Source organism: Pan paniscus, chromosome 3 (genome assembly GCF_029289425.2).
Source record: "Pan paniscus chromosome 3, NHGRI_mPanPan1-v2.0_pri, whole genome shotgun sequence".
In the NCBI taxonomy this organism is placed as follows: domain Eukaryota; kingdom Metazoa; phylum Chordata; class Mammalia; order Primates; family Hominidae; genus Pan; species Pan paniscus.
Window position 1 is genome coordinate 139692747 of NC_073252.2, and position 21717 is coordinate 139714463.

General features: G+C 39.1%; 1 protein-coding gene across 1 annotated transcript; it reads left to right on the top strand.

Annotated features, from left to right (window-relative positions):
- The first annotated feature begins 2199 nt into the window (after nt 1–2199).
- Nucleotides 2200–6702, top strand: LOC100994754 (serine/threonine-protein phosphatase 4 regulatory subunit 3A-like). The gene has a single exon (XM_034959176.3). It carries the CDS (start codon nt 3083–3085, stop codon nt 5543–5545), a length of 2463 nt encoding a protein of 820 aa, XP_034815067.3. The 5' UTR covers nt 2200–3082; the 3' UTR covers nt 5546–6702.
- Nucleotides 6703–21717: the final 15015 nt, after the last annotated feature.

Genomic DNA, 21717 nt, shown 5'->3' on the forward strand with positions numbered 1-21717 from the left:
AACATTGTGTTTCTTTTTTTTTTTTTCATCAGAAGTAGAAATAATACGAAAAAACTCTTCTGCTCTGGCCTGCCTTTTTCAGGATTGAAACTGGACCTCACCCTCAGCCTTCTCGGTTCATGTCACCTCCATCCCTCAGCCACCTTGATACTGAAGCTGCTCCACTCCAGTAATCTCCAAAGTTGTAAAGCCAGCTAAGAAAAGATAACTTTCTCTTTTCACCACCCCAGGCTTCCAGACCTCAAATAATGATGAGGTTCTTCGTACAATTTTGTTTATAAAAGGAATATAACCACATTGTAGAAACTCTGAAAAACCAAGGAAACAACATCTTGGAATTATCTATAATCCATCACTTTAAGAGAATCAATTATATAATTTCAGTGTATTATTCTGCACATTCATATTCTTACATATCTTCAACCACATAGTAAATTTAGTTTTGCATATTATTTTTTATATTTTAACCTACAGTCATAATTTTTCATGATTGCATGAAATTTATTTTATTTACCAATCTATGAGCATTATCTAGTGTTGTTATACATTGTTTCCAATCTTTCACTTCTGTTACTATCACTACTGAGCATCTTTGTGCATATGGTCTTTTCTGTATGTGAAATTATCTCTTTGGAGTGGTATCTCAAATCTGGGTTATTATGCTTAGAAAGCCTAAAAAGAATGGTTATTTTTTATTCTTGTTAAACACTTTGATAAATACTTTATATGTAATTTTAAAAATATTACTACTTATCTCAGTTCATTTATGTTGCTAAAACAATACCATTGGCTGGGTAATTTATAAACAACAGAAATTTATTTCACACAGTTCTGTCCGGGAAGTCCAAGATGAAGGCACAGGCATCTAGTGTAGGCCTTCTTGCTACATCCTGAAATGGTGGAAGGTGGAAGGACTAGAGAGAGTGAACTTACTCCAGCAAGCCCTTTCTAATAACAACATAAATTAATTCATGAGGACAGAGTCCTCATGACCTAGACACCTCTCAAAAGGCCCCCCTTCCCACTATTGCATTGGGGATTAAGTTTGCATCACATGAATTTTACAGACACATTCAGACCATAGCACTGCCCCTTTATCTGCATTTGGCATTATAACCTCATTTATGGACAGGGCATCTTAAGCTTAGAGAGGTGAAGTAGATGACACAGCTAGCAAATAAATGAAGCTGGATATGAGCCCAAAGCAGGGAACTAGAAATGAGAAGTTAATACCCTGAATAAGTCACAGCCCAAAAAGAATGTGGGAAGGAAGAGTTTGCAGTTGAGATTAGCAGCATCAATGCTTTATAAAGGAAACTTCGTCCTTTTGACTGCAGTGCCTGTCTGCTCCGTATAGTGAGCCTGACAGACTATCTCCCTAGAAACTACCGAGTAATATCAAATTACTATATACATTAAATTATATATAAATTAAATAAAAATAAATAAATTACATATACATTAAATATACATTAAATTACTTTGTATTACTTTAATATAAATATTAAATGTTACTTTATACCTTTGAAGTAGGAAAAGTTTGCTCATAATGTTGAGAGCTGACATAGACACTTAAGGCATGAAGGTAGCTTTAATTATTGGTTTAGTGGATGACCATATATATCAAATCAAAAGCTTTAAGGACCCATATCTCAGACTTAAGTCACTGATTTTCTTTCTATGAATAGAAATCCTAGAGATACTTTTCCCTCTAGTATTAAACTTCTGCCAACAAATTTAACTAAATAATAACTATAGATTTGAACAATAGATCCCAACTTGCTTAACAGTTAAATTTCCATGGTCAAAAATTAAGTACAAATATCCAATGATGTGGCCTTTAAAATGATGTATTTATCTTTCCATTTGGGCCTCATCACAGGACTATGGATAAAGAAGTGGAAATTCCAGAAGTGCATTGTGGATAACAAACAAAGTTTGTAGGATTTTAACTATAGAAACTCTCATCTGTACTTTAGTTACAAAGCAAAGTCAACCCCTGCCCAAGAATCTGGTATCTTTTAGTCTCTAAATAGTATTCCTTACATTAGTGATGAGTCAAAAAGATGATCTGAAACCAGATCTACAGACATTCATTTCTTTTTCTGATTCTCAGAGGGATTCGCCAAAAGAATGAAATTCAGTCCTATGAAAAGAATTTTAGGGCGACGGACGCACACACCGCCCAGCGCTCGCACGACGGTGCGTGCAAGGAGGCGGGAGGGAGCCTCGGGCTGTCACCGGCGCAATCAGCGTCCCGCCTCCTCCGCTCCCTGCGCTCCCGCCACCTCGGCAACTCCGCGCCCGCCTCCCGCCTCCGTCGGAAGCCTCCGCCGCAGTAAGGCTCCCGGTCTCGCTGCTGTCTCTTTAAATGGTGGGGCTACGAGCCGCCCCTGCAGCTGCTCCCTGGGTGGCCCCGCGCGCCGCTTTTGAGGGGCGAACCAAGATGGCGGCGGTTTTGGCTGTGTGAGGGAGACGGAAGAGACGGCGGCGGAGGGAAACCGACTTCCACTAGTCCGGGTCGCTTGGGCGGCCGGGGGCCCACAGAGTCTCCCGGGCAGTGGTAGCAGTTGCAGCAGGATCAGGGGCCTGTCGGCTTCTGACGTTTAAAACAGGGGGAGCGGAAGGGAGCCACTGGCCGCGGTGGCAGGGCCAGGTATAAGGAAGGAAAATATGGCGGCGGCGGCGGCGGCCTGAGGAGGCGGCGGCGGCGCGGGAAGCTGCTTCGCGGAGATCATGGCGGAGGCGGGAGCAGGGCAGTGACGGGAGCCCCGAGTTCCTAGCGCTGCGGGGCGGGAGGCTACGAAGCGCTGCGCGGCCCCTTCGGGGCTGCCGGGCGTCGGGCTCGCCAGGCCTGGACAATAGCGCCGGGGAGCCGGAGGCGAGGAAAGGCGGCGGCCCAGAGCTCGGTCCCTGGAGCGGTCCACGCAGGCGGCGGCGCGGCCCCGCGGCGCCCAGCGGCGGCAGTGAGGCCGGGGAGCCCTCCGCTCGCGGGCGCCCTCACGCCTCGCCCCTCGCCTCTCCAGGGCCCCTTTCCTGGGCGTCTACTGGCGGGGCCCCCGCCCCGGTTCCCGGCGGCACGATGACCGACACCCGGCGGCGGGTGAAGGTGTACACGCTCAACGAGGACCGGCAGCGGGACGACCGGGGCACCGGGCATGTGTCGTCTGGCTACGTGGAGCGGCTGAAGGGCATGTCCCTGCTTGTCAGGGCTGAGAGCGACGGTTCTCTACTTTTAGAGTCCAAAATAAATCCTAACACCGCATACCAGAAACAACAGGACACTCTGATTGTGTGGTCTGAAGCAGAAAATTATGACTTGGCCCTTAGCTTTCAAGAAAAAGCTGGATGTGATGAAATTTGGGAGAAAATATGTCAGGTTCAAGGAAAGGACCCTTCCGTGGACATCACTCAGGACCTTGTGGATGAATCTGAAGAGGAGCGTTTTGATGATATGTCATCGCCAGGCTTAGAATTGCCATCTTGTGAATTAAGTCGCCTTGAAGAAATTGCAGAACTTGTGGCATCATCTTTACCTTCACCTCTTCGTCGTGAAAAACTTGCACTGGCACTAGAAAATGAGGGTTATATTAAAAAGCTCCTGGAGCTTTTTCATGTGTGTGAAGATTTGGAAAATATTGAAGGACTGCACCACTTGTATGAAATTATCAAAGGCATCTTTCTCTTGAATCGAACTGCTCTTTTTGAAGTTATGTTCTCTGAAGAATGTATAATGGACGTCATTGGATGTTTAGAATATGATCCTGCTTTATCACAACCACGAAAACACAGGGAATTTCTAACAAAAACAGCCAAGTTTAAAGAAGTGATTCCCATATCAGATCCTGAGCTGAAACAAAAAATTCATCAGACATACAGAGTTCAGTATATACAAGATATGGTTCTACCAACTCCTTCGGTCTTTGAAGAAAACATGTTATCAACACTTCACTCTTTTATCTTTTTCAATAAGGTAGAGATTGTTGGCATGTTGCAGGAAGATGAGAAATTTCTGACAGATTTGTTTGCACAACTAACAGATGAAGCAACAGATGAGGAAAAAAGACAGGAATTGGTTAACTTTTTAAAAGAATTTTGTGCATTTTCCCAAACGCTACAGCCTCAAAACAGAGATGCTTTTTTCAAGACTTTGTCAAACATGGGCATATTACCAGCTTTAGAAGTCATCCTTGGCATGGATGATACACAGGTGCGAAGTGCTGCTACTGATATATTCTCATACTTGGTTGAATATAATCCATCCATGGTACGAGAGTTTGTCATGCAGGAGGCACAACAGAATGATGATGATATTTTGCTCATCAACCTCATTATAGAACATATGATTTGTGATACAGATCCTGAACTTGGAGGAGCAGTCCAGCTTATGGGCCTGCTTCGAGCTTTAGTTGACCCAGAGAACATGCTAGCCACTGCCAATAAAACAGAAAAGACTGAATTTCTGGGTTTCTTCTACAAGCACTGTATGCATGTTCTCACTGCTCCTTTACTAGCAAATACAACAGAAGACAAACCTAGTAAAGATGATTTTCAGACTGCCCAACTATTGGCACTTGTATTGGAATTGTTAACATTTTGTGTGGAGCACCATACCTACCACATAAAGAACTACATTATTAATAAGGATATCCTCCGGAGAGTGCTAGTTCTTATGGCCTCGAAGCATGCTTTCTTGGCATTATGTGCCCTTCGTTTTAAAAGAAAGATTATTGGATTAAAAGATGAGTTTTACAACCGCTACATAATGAAAAGTTTTTTGTTTGAACCAGTAGTGAAAGCATTTCTCAACAATGGATCCCGCTACAATCTGATGAACTCTGCCATAATAGAGATGTTTGAATTTATTAGAGTGGAAGATATAAAATCATTAACTGCTCATGTAATTGAAAATTACTGGAAAGCACTGGAAGATGTAGATTATGTACAGACATTTAAAGGATTAAAACTGAGATTTGAACAACAAAGAGAAAGGCAAGATAATCCCAAACTTGACAGTATGCATTCCATTTTGAGGAATCACAGATATCGAAGAGATGCCAGAACACTAGAAGATGAAGAAGAGATGTGGTTTAACACAGATGAAGATGACATGGAAGATGGAGAAGCTGTAGTGTCTCCATCTGACAAAACTAAAAATGATGATGATATTATGGATACAATAAGTAAATTCATGGAAAGGAAGAAATTAAAAGAAAGTGAGGAAAAGGAAGTGCTTCTGAAAACAAATCTTTCTGGACGGCAGAGCCCAAGTTTCAAGCTTTCCCTGTCCAGTGGAACGAAGACTAACCTCACCAGCCAGTCATCTACAACAAATCTGCCTGGTTCTCCAGGATCACCTGGATCCCCAGGATCTCCAGGCTCTCCTGGATCCGTACCTAAAAATACGTCTCAGACGGCAGCTATTACTACAAAGGGAGGCCTCGTGGGTCTGGTAGATTATCCTGATGATGATGAAGATGATGATGAGGATGAAGATAAGGAAGATACGTTACCATTGTCAAAGAAAGCAAAATTTGATTCATAATAATGGCAACGGCCTAGGATCAGTACCTGTTGAAAAAAACTGGTTCTCCACCCCTCCCCCATACAAAATCCACAACAAAGCGCAGTGGTCTCTTGTGAATGACTGACACAGATCAGCCTCTTACACTTGACTTCTGCTCATCAAGTGCCAATTCAATGGAGCAGGAGGAGGGGATATCATACATTTAGGGGAAAGACTTAAGCCTTTGAGCTCTCCAGCTTGGACCACACATTGCCCTTTTCTCAGGGAAGGAAATGGAAACAAAAAGCCAACAGGGCAGGGGTTTTGTAAGTGGAACTCTGGATTGACTGGTCAGTTGCTACAATCAGAATATGCTTTCTTGGACCATGTTTGAGACTCAGAAGAATGGGCCTTTCTGCCATAATTCTTCACTAGTCAAGAATGCCAGCAGTTTCTTTGTATAAAGAGACCTGCCTTTAAAATCATACATTCTGAACATTTTAGTCAAGCTACAACAGGTTTGGAAAACCTCTGTGGGGGAGGGGCGAGTATAAAGTTTTCCTCTTTTTTAACTGTTCCCTTTGCCCTTCAAACTGCAGATATATATATATTTTTTTAAGTGGGGACTTCTCCCTACTTGATTAAAGATTGAGTGGAATTCTAGATGTGGTCATTTGTGTCATAATTTTTTTGTTTTATTTTGTTTTTGATTTTTTTTTTTCCTCCCCTGAGTGTATGCTTAGTTGTTGAGTATATATATTTGGGACCATTAAAACTTTTTTTGATGTAATATAACCTAACGTTGTGCTGGTACCTGTTTTACCATGTGTAATTTTTGTTCTACATCACAGTTCTTAATTTGTTTAGAGTTTTATGAAAGATGGTATCGTTTTTATTGGCAAAAGCAAAGTAATCTTACAACTATGTGCATACAAAAGCAATACTATTTTGTGACTAAATATTTTATATTAAAATTTACATCAGCAACTGTCTTGAGAATTCAGGGAAATAGAATGGAATTTAAAACTTCAACAGTTTTGTTAAATCTAGAAACATGAAATTAGTATTCCAAAGAGATTCTGAAATTTCTTTTCTTGGGGAAATGACGGTACATTAAATCAAAATTGAGGATGGATGATTTAAAAACATTTGACTTTTGAATAATAAAAAGAAAAGTGAAGAGTAAGAAAAAAAAATTTTAGAAGCATGTGCAGTGAACTGGAATAATATGGGAGGAATGAAAAAAATAAATACATCATTCACCACAAAGAATAGGCTTTTAAAATTCCAACAGGAAAATATCCTGCTGTTGCCTAAGAAATGAATCATTAAGCTCTGTCCCACTATAAGGTGAAGCTATTTATTCATTTGCCTATAACACATGTGCCTAAGTTAGACTTTATTTTTTTTCTTTAGAAGATCTGATGTAATTCTGTTCAAGTCTAGAAGAATCTAAGCTTTCTATCTCAATGCTGTTTGCAAGTTTCTTTCTTGGGCTTCCTCTCCTTCAGTTTCCTTACTTGTGATTTTAATAAGTATAAATTTAGGCTAGGTGCTGTGGCTCAAATCTGTAATCCCAGCACTTTGAGAGGCTGAGGCAGGGGGATCACTTGAGACCAAGAGTTCAACAGCTTGGGCAACATAGTTAGACGCCATCTCTCCATTTTTTTAAGAGTATAAATGTAAACATCGAGGAACAAAGTTTAAAGAGATTCCACAATGCTCATGAATATGTATATAAAATATATATCACATATTAAATACAATGAAAATCATTTGCTATTTAAAGGAGATACATAGCAAATAGCAAATGTTTGTTTATAAAATAAATGTGTTCTGTAAAAGAGCTTTTCCAACACCATAAACTCATAGTTATCAGAACTGACTAAAGATTATGGGTTTGATTTTGTCATTTCACAGCCATGTTTATTCATGTAGAAATATAGCTGGTGGTGAAAAGAGAACAGATCATGTAGGTTTATATTACTGGAGGGAGGGAGTGACAAAGCCTGGAGTTTCCTGAAGGAATAGTGAGAATAGAGCTGAATACAGGCCAATTCCAAGAAGGCATGCCACGATGGGAAAAATAATCCAACTGGTGAAGTCTCCCTTATCTTTAACCAACCCAACATATACAAAGCCAGGACTGGAGGCCACATGGGCATAGGAAATAAAGGGGGATATGACAGCTTCTGCGCCATCCACTGAGTTAATGTTAAAGTGATAATTTGGGGCTGATGAAACTTGTCGGTGCAATGCCTTGACTCTAAGTGATAAAATTATAAGAACTAGGTTCATATAATATACATCCTGGTATAAACTGCACTTTAAAAATGCAAGCTACTTTATCATAATCAAAACTGAGGTCTTCTGAACCAACAGTAAGAGATACAGTAATCATTTCTGTCCTAGAAATGTAGGTCAAATTCAAGCTTAATGTCAGGAACAGAAGAGACACAAAGTATAGATTTCCTTTTCTTTCCTTCTGCTCCATCGAATCTTCACTACTTTCAGGCTGGGTAAGATGTATACAAAATCCATGGTCCAGACACCTAAAGTAATTCTCCACAATTGGACCATTAGTGGTGGATACTGATGATGCATTATTGCTCAGGCACATAGCTTTGTTTCTATGAAAGTTTTATATAGTGGAGCATCTGTGTTAAGCTATGCATCAATTAATATAAATATTACTTAAACGTTATTGAAATAAGGGATAGAGGAAATAAATTTTATTTTGTTGAGGTACTCTGCCAAGTTTGAGGGTAACTTGATTCCCAAGTGTATCACTTGATTCCCAAGTGTATCAATTCCTGTTCTCTGGGAATAAGACACTATAGGCAATTAGAAGTGCAAGATATTAATTGGGAAAACACTTGTGAAGAATGTAGAATGGAGAGAGAGGAGAGGAAGGAGAAGCAGGCAGCAAGAACCTTCAGATGACACTCAGGAATGACACTTAGGAAAAGAGAAAAGAAGGGACGGAGGACTGAATAATAAGAGTAAGGCAGTACATCTCCAAGAAAGTCTAAGCCCGGCGGATGAGGAGCCTTGGGGGAAAGATCGTTCCTTAGAAGAGTCCTTCATCAAGTAAAAATCACCTGATCACTACTTTCACCATGCTCAGTCATTAGCTGGGAGCAGCCAGGTAGTTTATGGCCTTAAAGTGAATGCTTCTCCCTGTCTACCAGGTGTGTAAGATGGGTCACTCTTGAAGGCAGGTCATGTACCTCCATGATGGCTAAACCACATCCAGAATTTCTGCACAACATGACCACTCAGAAGCCCTCCATCAATTTTTCAAAACTTGGTTCAGTCCAGAACAAAGATAAAAAATTATAGTAACTTTTTCTCTTGTGTGCCATGATAGACATCACTAATCAATCATTGTAATCTTTTTCTGCTGATCTCAGACATAAATACATAATTCTTCTCAACACAGCTCCCTGGAAAGCCACTATAATAGATTTGGCATGTGAGATAAAACCTAACTGCTATTTCTGGTTAGGTCTCTGACCTTTCTCTGTGGATAGAAACAGAGATATAGGTCGGCATGAAATGTTATGAAAGTGAAATTTGGGCTTCACATATGGATGTTTGGCTGGACATCGACACATTTTCAGTGACTCTACATACAGAATTCTCTCAAAAGATATACATACTATGCTGACTATATATATTTTATATATATATTATAGATACACATATTTATATGTATACAGTCATGTTCCATATAATGGCATTTAACAGACTGCATATACCACAGTGGTCCTAACCATTCAAACATCATAGTACAAGGCATTACTCACATATTTGTGGTGAGGCTGGTATAAACTACTGAACTGCCACTTATATAAAAATATAGCACATTTGATTAGTATGATACATAATATTTAATACTGATAAATTGTTACAGATTTATGTATTTACTATATTATGCTTTTTATGGTTATATTAGAGTGTTCTATTTATTTTAAAAAGTTAACTGTAAAACAGCCTCAGTTTTACAGTTCTTTGATTTCTTTCATCAGAGTTTTATAGTTTCTGTTTTATAGGTCTTGTACCTATTTTATTAGACTTACAGCTAAGTATTTCATTTTGGTGGTGCTAATGTTAATGGTATTATATTTTTAATTTCAAATTACACTTGTTTGTTGCTGTTATTCCAGGAAGTATTATTCCAAGAGGTATTTTGGAAGAAGGTACTGTTACCATAGAAGATGACATCTCCATGCATACTATTGTCCCTGAAAACCTTCTAGTGGGACAAGATGTGGAGGTGGTAGTAGACAGTGATATTGATGATCCTGACCCTGTGTAGGCCAAGGCAAATGTGTGTGTTTGTGTCTTAGGTTTTTTTTTTTTTTTCTAGAGATGGGGTCTTGCTATGTTGCCCAAGCCGGAGTTCAACAGCTATTCATAGGTACAATGATAGTGCACTACAACCTTGAACTGCTGGGATCAAGTGATCCTCCTGCCTCAGCCTCCCAAGTAACTGAGACTGCAGGCCCCCTCCACAACACCCAGGTATGTCTTAGTTTTCAACAAAAAGACAAAAAGTTAAAAAAAATAGAAAAAAGCTTATCGAATAAGGACATAAAGAAAGAAAGTATTTTTGTACAGCTTTACAATGTGTTTGTGTTTTAATTAGTTATTATAAAAGAGTGAAAAACAAAGCTATTTAAAAAATTTATAAAGTAAAAAGGTTATAGTAAGCTAAGGCTAATTTATTATTAAATAAAAAGTGTTTTAATAAATTTAGTATAGCCTAAGTGTATAGTGTTTATAAAATCTACAGTAGTGTAAAATAAATGTTCTAGGCCTTCATATTCACTCACCGCTCATTCACAGATTTACCCAGAGTAACTTGTAAGTGCCCCACACAGGTGTACCATTTAAATATCTTTTATACTGTATTTTTACTGTACCTTTTCTATGTTTAGGTATGTTTAGGTGCATAAATACTTACAATTGTGCTACAATGACCTACAGTATTCAGTGGTGTGACATGCTATATAGGTTTGTAGCATAGGAGCAATGGGCTATATTATACATCCTAGGTGTGTAGCACGCTATACCATGTAGGTTTGTGTAAGTACATTCTATGATGTTCGCACAAGGATGAAATCGACTAATGATGCATTTATCAGAACATATGCCCTTCATTAAGTAATGCATGACTGTACCTATATACACACAAACATTTTTTTCAGTCAAGGAAGCCGCATTTGTGATCATTTCATACTTTCACTGTAAACATGTGATAGACCCTTCAAAGCTCTGAACTATGTTTTTCATCCTATATAATTGGTTTCTTTATTTTGGGGGTAAGACTCAGCTTCCTCCTTCTTTAAACTGCCAGCCCCACATGCTTTGCTGACACTGCATTTCTTGGCATATCTTTGTGTGTGTGTGTCGTTCCAAGTGCAATTGGAAGCAAGTCCGGGTTGACTGCCTCAAGGTTTGTATTATTTTATAGAGTACTTGGCATAATCTTTACAATATAGGTATTATTCTTTAATGCAAAAATGGAGTAATACCATTACAGTAGAGATCAAATTGGGTTTTGCCCATCCACTTCTTACATGTCTTTAAAATTTTTCATTTCTTCAAGTTCCCCTGGTTAAAGGAGAAAGAAATCCCTAGAGCAAAAGTTCTCTAAGGAATTATGCTTATGTATTAAATTCTTGCCACTGGGCAAATCTCCTGACCCAGAAAGATTTATTCTAAAACTTTTATAAATAATCCTATCCCTTTCATATACTTCTCCCTGCATTCTAATTACATTTTTTGAGAAATGCGAGAACAAATTTCATTGCGACTATTCTTATAAGAGATGAAGGTGGTTTAACTTGAGCTGCTGAGTAAAACCCCATCGCCCTTTTCAATATATTTCCCCAAAATCTTTATCAATCTGTCAAGCAGAATTTATTCTTCCTGATGTGATTGGATTTTTGAAAGGAAGAGGAGTTGAACATACTGAATTACTCATTTATGACTCAGTGTGGGGTTATTCTGAAACTACACACTGGGGTGCAGAGGCCGGCATGTGGGCTGAGCACCAATTTCAACTGGGTTGCCTCAGAAGTTAATGTGGTCCCTGGTCACCACAATTAGAGGCACTGAAAATTTGCATGTGAATGTGTGTGCTTAATTCTTAACAAATTAAGGCCTGACCAAGCAATTAGGCATAGAAGCCATAGAAAATGTAAATTGGTAGGAGGGAATGAAAACACTGGGGCTGAAGCACATCTCCTTGGCATAAGGACACAGAAAAACAGGCAATGCAATATTTGTTTTATTCATTGCATCCAAACTTATCGGACTGCTGGGTCTAAGAAGCAAGTTTGCTGTAAAGATGCTAAATATGTATTAAGGCTCCTTGTATGGCATATTTAGGGAGGTGCAAAGGGGTGAGGGGGTTGGCTGATGAGTCAGACAGTGGCTTTCATTTTCCAATGTATCCCGCATTAGGTCTTCAGTGGTCCTGTTATATGGCTGACTATTGCCCATTTCCCTGTGTGTCCACTTCCATTCTTGGATACATAGAAGGTAGAGAGGCTCCTATAATTGGAAATAATCTGGATTTTGTTTTACATTTGGTTTTAAATATACAGACATATTGTAAGTGTTTGGTTGAGTGGCATACATATCCAATAACAAACAGGTCACAGAGGAACCTAGAGAGGACCCTGAAAAGGAGACCTCTGTAAGAGGAGAAGGAAATTTGGTATGCAGAATCAGATCCTACCATAGGTCCTCGGCTGGGGTAGAAAGATTGGTTCCAGCTACGCATGTCTGATACTGTAACCTGGGCCAGCTTCATGGGTCTGCAACCTCTACAATCACACAAGGACCCACACTCAGAAGAGTCCCAAGCTTTCTTTTTTTTTCTTTTTTTTTTTTTTTAATTCTCTGCTGTCACTATCTTATACTTCTTAACAATTTTTGAACAAGGGAAACTGAATTTCCATTTTTCACTGAACTCCACAAGTCATTTGGTCAGCTGTGACTGCAACCCTTCCTGTGGTCCCTCTTTCATTCCAGTTTGAAATAGTTCTTCACTTAACTAGGTTATCCTCTTATGGAAATACTGTATGGTGGCAGTAGGATTCAGGGGTCAACCCTCACTGGTTTATTTCTTCCTAAAAATTAATCAAAGAAAGGATAATTGCTCAAGGGTCAGGAGAAGAAGTAATCTAATTACTACTGGAATACCTTCTTTATCGTTCTTAAGAAAAGTGACACAATGAAAACTTATAACTATTTTCTAGCCAGGGTGTGTTGACTAGTCCCCCAAAAATTCACTTTTTTTTTTTTTGAGATAGAGTTTTTCTTCTGTTGCCCAGGCTGGAGTACAATGGCACAATCTTGGCTCACTGCAACCTCTGCCTCCCGGCTTCAAGCAATTATCCTGCCTCAGCCTCCCGAGTAGCTGGGACTACAGGCATGCCCTACCACGCCCAGCTAATTTTGTATTTTTAGTAGAGACAGGGTTTCTCCATGTTGATCAGGCTGGTCTTGAACTCCCAACCTCAGGTGATCCATCTGCCACAGCTTCCCAAAGTGCTGGGATTACAGGCATGAGCCACCATGCCCGGCCCCAAAATTCACTTTTTGTTTTACATTAAAACATTTTTCTATACCATGTGACAACTTATCGGTATGTCTTCTTGATTTCCATTTCTGAGAGGAGAAAAATGTAATAATCTGCCAATACAGAATAAGGAAGTAGGTTTGAGAATTCCACAATGGTCTTACATTTGGACAAGGTATAAAATGCAATCTCATCCTTATATCTCCAGTGGGAAGCATGGCAGGTAAAATAATGTTAGGTAAATGTCTGGAGAGCTGGCACCTTGTAAATATTTTCAACCTAAAGTTTTATAGATAGAATCTGATCCGGGCTTAAGTTCATGTCTGGTCAAAGTCTGTACATAATGCTTTAGTTTGTGCTGTCACCCAGCTGTCTCTCTTGGTTTTTCAATATCCTTTGTTTAGCTTCTCTAAGGCAAGGGCTGTCTAAATTGCTTAGTTTTGTACACATGTTACCACAGCACAAATTAATATGAAGTGACCTGCAACTATTTTCCACCACATTTCAAGCTTTACTTTATGAGTTTACAGCAAGAATTATGATAATAATAAATACAAATATTTAATCAAATTCAAAATCCTGTTTTATAATGTCTTCATAAAAATTTAGCCAAGTCCATCTTTTTTTTTGAGTGGAAATGCTTTACATTTAAAATGCATTTAGGGCAGTCACCAGAAATGAAATATTCCTTTTGGAGGAAAGACATCATGAAGAACACAGACATAAGTCTAAGGGATGGCATCAACAGAGGTGTCAGGCTCTGAAGGAAAACGGCAGCAGCCTGAAATGAAAGGGACTCACATGAGGGTTTGTCAGGATGATGGTTCTTTCAGGAATTCCATCTTTAAAAATCACAAAATAATATAAACATAAAATCCCTCCAATGTTATTTAATGAACAATTTTAAAAAATATTTTAGATTTTTGATGAATACATAGGAATATGAAAATTTGAAATTGTGGGAGAGCTCTATAAAAGATGGCTTTTATCTTTTTATTGCTTGTGATGAAAGACAAAGACAGCAGGATACCTCAAATATAAATCAGAATCTTATCTAAAACAGCAAGGGGAAAGTCTTTATAAAGCACTTGAGAGGCCATTTATGGATGCATGTTTTAATTTTTCCCCAAATTATCTTCATTTATTTTTTTTCAAAACCTATGAGGTAAGAATGGAGATTGTAGGAACAATTTGCAGAAACTCACCCTTAAATCTTTCTTCTGGTTTCCTCTGCTCCCTGGGGAGAAGTTCTTATGTTGGAGAGGGTATTTCAGAGAATTTAATTGTGTTCCTTAGCATAAAATCAGACCTGTCTAAAACACTTCAGAACAATTAGCAAATTGTCATCTATTTCTTTCTTCTTATACCCTGGTCCCCAGGGGAAAACGGAGAACTGTCACAGTGGTAATTGCAGGCATTCTTTTTCCTTTACTTTTTTCCTGCTGACTCTTAATCCAAGCCTTATGCAAATACAGTTTTAGGGTTTACAGAAAAGGAGCAAAATTTAGCCTCAAAAAGCCAAACTTATTTTCCAGTTCCATGATTTCCTCCTTCTTGGTATTCCACAAAGGAGCTCACTTCCATTTCATACCCCCTGAGAAGGAGCATTATCATATCATCATGAAGAACTAAATTAGTTCCTATTATCCCTGTGCCATAGTGTGAGGTCGGCCAATTGGAATTTACCCTTGCTGATCTTAGAGCTTGAGCTGCTGGAGAACAGTAAAACCAGGCAGTGAAGATGCCTAGTGTTCCTCCTGAGGAATTTAAAAAAGGAAAAAAACAAAAAAAAAAGAAAAGAAAAAAAGACTATCGCTCAGGTTTTGATAAGGAGAAGGGTAATTTCATGCCAAATGATGTCAGCACTGTGATTTGAATCTTTCATTATTAATTATTATTTCTGAGAGCAAATGCACTTGAGAAAGGTCAGTACCCCTCACTTTTAAGCTCTCATCATCAGGTACAGCATCACATGCCTTGTGAAATTGCAGTCTCTTAGTGGAGGCTTGAGCCTCTCCCTGGGGGAATAGCTCATTAATCCTCACAAGATGTTGCTTTAATGAGCCTGCTTTTCTTCTCATCTTTTTCCTTATGATTTTCAGTCTATCTGTCTAGGATCTGTTTGGGCAAGTGAATGAGCCACAAGGGCTAGAAGTGGTTTGACTTTCAAGCTAGCCAAGTATGCAAAAGGAGTTAACATAGTAGGCCTGAGACTGCAGTTCTTAGGACAGCGAGCATTAGACCTGTTTGCAAAACTCGCCCTTAGCAGATGTCTGGGACCTCGGATTTGGAGAAGGCTCCTACCATCCCCAGAACTGGTGAGTTACTCACTGTCTACAAAATGCTTGTACAAATAATGTGGTTCAGGCCGAACAACTGCTTCCTTCTGGGAGTCTAGAATTTTTCTACATGCCAGGCAGAGAGTGCCTATGTGACTAGCCCCCGATAAAAGCTTTGGGCACTCAGTCTCTAATGACCTTCCCTGGTAGATGACATTTCGTGTATTGCTGGAGAAATTAAGTGCATAGTACATTAGTTTACTGGGATAGGACTCTTGGAAGCTTGTACCTGGTTTTCCCCACACTTGGCCCCATGTGGCTTTATCCTTTGCTGATTGTACCTTGTATCCTTTTGCTGTAATAAATCACAGTTATGAGTACAACTATAAACTGTGTCCCGTGAGTCCTCCTAATAAACCATCAGACCCAGGATGGTCTGGGGGACCCCTCAACACACAAGGTATAATAAAAAGGAAGCCCACTCCACTTCCACTGTGACTTCTAAGATTAAAATCTGAAGTTATAATTTCATTTATTATTTGATGTCACTTTAGCTAGCCTCTAAAATAAACATAGAATTATGAATTCTGAGAAAGCTTGATGTAAACTGTAATTTTGGAAATAAGGTACTGTTGTTGATTCTATACTTAAATTAGTTATTTCTGATAATAGTGTATTATATTCTACTCAAATTGGGTGTTGTGGCAGCTTTTATTTTTAAAGAGTTATCTAGTGAAACAATTATTTTCTCAGTAATACCACTCGTTTATGGAGTGCTACACTATAAAGGCTTGGGGTTCCGATTGAATTATTTTCCCTGGAGAAGAACATTGAGTTGAATGTTCTGAGAAATAAATATATTGTATTTGAAAAATATATTAGAGACCAGAAGATATAACACTGCCAGGATATTTTTTTGAGATGCCTGATATAAAGAACTATAGCTTTAGGTGATTATATTATACATTACATTAGAGTATGTCAAAATCCTTTAGAAATTCTTTAGATGGCCACGAATATTGCTTTTAATTGTAGTTTAACAGGATGGCTGAGGGAATATTGGATTAAGTTGATTACACAGCAAGTGAGGGACAAGAGTGGGAAAACAAAACTTCTCCTAAGAATAGTTCACTCTCCAATTCTTCTCCAATTGTGGACATCTTATATGCAGAGGCACATGAATATCAGTGGACCTCTGCTGACTCAGAGGCTCTTGTGTCTATAAATGCAACTGCTAGCTACAGGCTAACTAACTCCTAGTGCCAGAATCAAAGTCCTATTTTCTCAAGACTTTGTCTTCCAGAGTCAGAATGGATTGCTTCTAATATGTATAAATAATAGTATGCTTCAACTTTCTTCTAAACAGAGCTCTATCTAGTTTATTAACTAGAATCCATGTGCTATAGGTGTGGGGTTTCGAGCAAGATACCAAATCTGCTTGTGAACCCTCTGATGTGACTTAGGCTACAATGTTTATTTTTTGAGTCTTGTCGTGTAAATTATAAAATGGCAATGATATAACCCAATGCACAGGTCTGTAAGAATAGCTACAGGAAAAAGCCACTATGTAAGTACAGGGCCTACAGACTATGCCTGAAACATCCTGGTAGATGTTAAATAAATAATAGAAATTCTGGCCAACCTTTTGTCCATTGGGAGAATCATAGCCTTTGACAGACAGATGGTCAAGGAAGCGTACATAAGTAAGTAAAATGCATTTGTATTCAACTCACTTTGGAGCAATTAATTGGAGTTTCCCATGTGAGAAATAGTTTAATTGAAAAATCACTGTTTGGAATTCAAAGCATTTTCTTTCAAGACTTGTGACTTGAAGCTCTGTTTGTTTTCTCTGTGTACTTTGTTTTAACAACATGGCATGTTTCTCCTTACTAAACCAGATGGGCTTCTCATTAAACCTCATTTCAGTGATTAAAAAAAAGAAAGTCTACTTCTTTGTGACTCCTCCCCCTATCCCATGATTGATACTTGACATCTAGTATTTTACATTTTAGATCAGGGCAAATTTGATGAAAACCCATTTAGTCATTTTTTGGGAATATAGTAATAGATAAGCAAGTAGATGTAAACTTTATTTCCTTTATATTTGGAGATGATAATTACAGACATTGACACTTGCTCCTCTCCCTAACTTCAACTAATATATTGACAATGCTAATTTGTTCCTGATAATGTGGTTCCAGTGTATGATTTTAAAATCTCCTTTGTAGCTTCATATATTATCTAAAATTGCTTGGGAACAAACAATTGCAAAACAAAGCAAGCCTTAGATAACAGGATCAGAGCAAGTAAGGGTTAAGAAGCAAAAATTTAAAAATGTGTTGGGCAAGTTAGAGAATTAATGGATAGTTAGAGAACACATTTCATAGCACTAGCATGGGAATTAAGAAAAAAAAACTAGAGAGAGTTGAAGACAAAGAGAAGAGAAACATTTGCTTTTAAGTATAATGCCAAGAAACTCATTCTACATGAGTAACCTAGACTTATCCACTGCCACAGTCCTAGTCCCCTGTACTCTCGTCATACATTGTGATGGGTGATGACCTTGATGTACCACGTGGACACTGCCAAGCTATCAATCATGTTTCATCCTGAACCCAGAATGACCTTTACCTATTAGCCTGCTTACAAACATGTGCCCAACATGTAAGACTCATGTGTTACTCTCTCTGTAAACACTTTTTGACACCAACCCAGGTAAAACTGATCAGTACCTTCTTTGGAACTTCTCTGTATTCAGTAATTACTTAGACCAGAGTACCCATAACTTAACATTATTGTATTTGTTTCTTTATGTGACTTTTTTTCTTTAGATTATAATTTTCTTATGAGCTAAAAACCTAATTCATCTTTATATGTAGGTGGCACAAAAATTTATTTAGATTCGTGGACAATTGTATAAGTGAAGACAACAACAACAACAACAACAACAAAACAAAGAATAAAAGCAGAAATGAAAAGGATCTCATAAATTTAATAAAATGGTATGGGAAAAAGCACAGTGTTTTTCTCACCTATGTTGAATTTATGGGGAACAAAAGTTTCTTCTTTCACATCAGTGTTCAAATATGACTGATTACAAAATGATTAAAAAAAACAAAAACAAAATAAAATATAAAAATTTTTTATCACTAAATTATTCATTTTTAATGGATGAACTATAATCTTGGGGTCTGAGTAATACCATGAATGCAAATACAAGACAAAAGAAGAATAAACCCCAAATCCTGGCCTTCACATTTTTTTCTTCGACAGTAGAAAATTTCAAACTTAAGATAGCTCTCAGACATTTCAGTTGAAATGTCCAAAAATAAGGTGGACACAAGCACTGATGTTTGGCAGGAGGCTAGAAGACACTTTGATCTCCTCAAAGTCACCATTTGGCCCTGGAGTATTACCTTACTGTGGTCTACTTCATTTACCTCTTTATTTTTCCACTTTTAAGCTACATTTCAGGCATCAGTGATTTTCCAAGATGTATGGGCCTTGGCAGTAGCAGTTCCTAAGGCCATCAGAGCTCTGCATTCCAACATCAATCACATGAGAAGTTTATTGGCATGAAGACACTTTCTCATTATGAAACACCAAGAGAAAATATTTCTTAATACATTTGATTCATAACTGGCAGTGCTAGTCTTGAAGTAAACAATAAACTTTGAGCAACCTTAGTATATGTAATTATCAATTGAAGCTATGCTATTAAGACCTACCATTAGGCATACAATGTCTACATGAATTTGCTAGCTGCTACGACCCTGGAGGTTTTGATACCCAGCCATCACCTGCTCTTTTTAGATGGTCCTCATGATCAGGACTTGTTATTTAATTCTTTGTGAAGCTGTCAAACTCCAGTTTTCTAAGGTGAAACTAGAACAAATATTTCACTTTTAGAGCTTCTTTCTTTCTTTATTATACTAAATGTACATTCTATATAGCTGAGACAAAAAAGAGGGTAAAATGTATATTTGTTTACTTGAAATGTACCCATATTAAATAACTATTAAGTGCTATGAAGTGTACTGAGAACTTAATATAAGGATGAATATTACTTTGTCTCTGTTCTTAAGAGCTTGCAAACAGTGGCTGAGGAAGGTAAAGATAAAGTGAAATATGTAACTAAAACAAGAAATAAAATGATAACTTCAGACTTACAATTATTTTTATAGAAGTTCAGAGAAATAGGATTCTCTTCAATCTGAGGATAAAAGTAAAAGGATAAAAAGTAAAGAAATAGTTCATTTAAAATGTGATACAGAGGGGCGGGGCTAATATGGCCAACTAGAAGCAGTGGTGATCAGAGGCTCCCATTGAAAAGAACCATAATAGTGTGTGAATCCTGCACCAGCAACCAAGGTATCCAGGTTCTCTCATCAGAACTGACTAGGTGGCTGGTGTGATCCACAGAGAGGAAGGAAGAGCAGTGTGGTGTGGGGGCCCACCTGAGAGCCACACAGGGCAGGGGAGCCCCTACCCCTAGCGAAGGGAAGCAGTGAGTGAACATGGTACCCAACCTGGGAACTGTGCAACCCACGGATCAGAAGATCCCATTCATGAACCCACGCCACTGGGGCCTAGGGTCCCAACCCTGGAGCCACACAGATTCTCAACAGCCTCTCAGCTAGAATCTGCTTAAGCCTGCTGAGTTCCCAGGGGAGGAGCAACCAGCACCACAGCTGCAGCTGCCTGCATCTAAGCCTTTTGAGCTCCTTGGGGGAGAGGGAGCAGTCAGCACTGGGACTGATAACTACCTAACACGCTAAGCTCCCTCGGCATGGGAAGGGCAGCAGCCATCTCTATACCTCCAGGCTGTACTTTTTTCCTGCTGGAGCCAGGGGGTCTGGACAGCTTAGTCCCAAGAGGTGTCCCCCACAGCCCAACACACCAGCTATGGCAGTCTGTAACTGGAGTTCCTCTTCAGGTCTGATCCTGATTCTTCCCTTTCTCACTGGGCAGGGCCTCCCTACAAGAACTCCAACAACTCCACCCAGGGGCGCAGAGACAGAACCCTGATCTCCCTGGGCCTGAGCCTCTAGAGGGAGGGGTAGCCAGAGTCTCTGCAGACCAGCAGATGTTCTGAGGTATCCAGGAGCCCAGATGAGTGAGTTTTCCCCCAGAGAAGCACACCACCTCCACGAAGGAACAGTGAAAGTTCTTCATTAAACAGGTCCTGTTTTCCATGCCACCCAACTGAGTGAGACACTCCAACAGGGGTTGCCAGACACCCTATGCAGCAGCGATCATACTAGCATCAGGTTGGTGCCCCTTGAGGTCAGAGATCCCAAAAGAAGGAGCAGGCACCCATCTTTGCTATTCTCCAGCCTCCTTGAGTGACCAGGCATGGCGGTGAACCAGGTGAATAGGGCCTGAAGTGAACTCCCAACAAACCACAGCAGCCCTACAGAAGAGGAACCTGACCATTGAAAGAAAAACAAACAGAAAGCAACAACAACAGCATCAACAACAAAAAAGTCCCCACAATAACCCCATTCAAGGGTCAGTAGCCTCAAAGATGGAAACTAGACAAACTCATGAAGATGAGAAAGTATCAATTAAAAAACGCTGAAAATCCAAAAGGCCAGAGTGCCTCTCCTCCAAATAATCACAATGCCTCTCCAGCAAGAGTGCAGAACTGGACAGAGGATGAGATGGACAAATTGACAGAAGTAGGCTTCAGAAGATGGGTAATAAAAAACTCTGCTGAGCTAAATGAGCATGTTGTATGTTGTAACCAAATGCAAAGAAGCTAAGAACCATGATAAAAGGTTAGAGAAGATGCTAACTAGAATAACCAGTTTAGATAGAAATATAAATGACCTGATGGTGCTGAAAAACATATTAGGTGAGCCTCATGAAGCATGCACAAGTATCAATAGCTGAATCAACCAAGTGGAAGAAAGAAATATCAAAGTTTGAAGACCACCTTGCTGAAATAAATCACGCAGACAAGAAAATGAAAAGAAACAAACAAAATGAAAAGAAAATGAAATGAGAAAACAAAATGAAAAGAAATGAACAAAACCTCCAAAAAATATGAAACTACATAAAAAGATAGAACCTATGATTGATTGGAGTACCTGGAGGAGATGAGGAGAATGGAAACAAGCTGGAAAACACACTTCAGGATATTATCTGGGAGAACTTCCTTAACCTAGAAAGACAGGCCAACATGCAAATTCAGGAAATACAGAGAATACCACTAAGATACTCCACAAGAAGATCAACCCCAAGACATAATCATCAGATTCTCCAAAGTTGAAATGAAGGAAAAAATGTGAAGGGCAGCCAGAGAGAAGGGCCAGGTCACCTACAAAGCAACG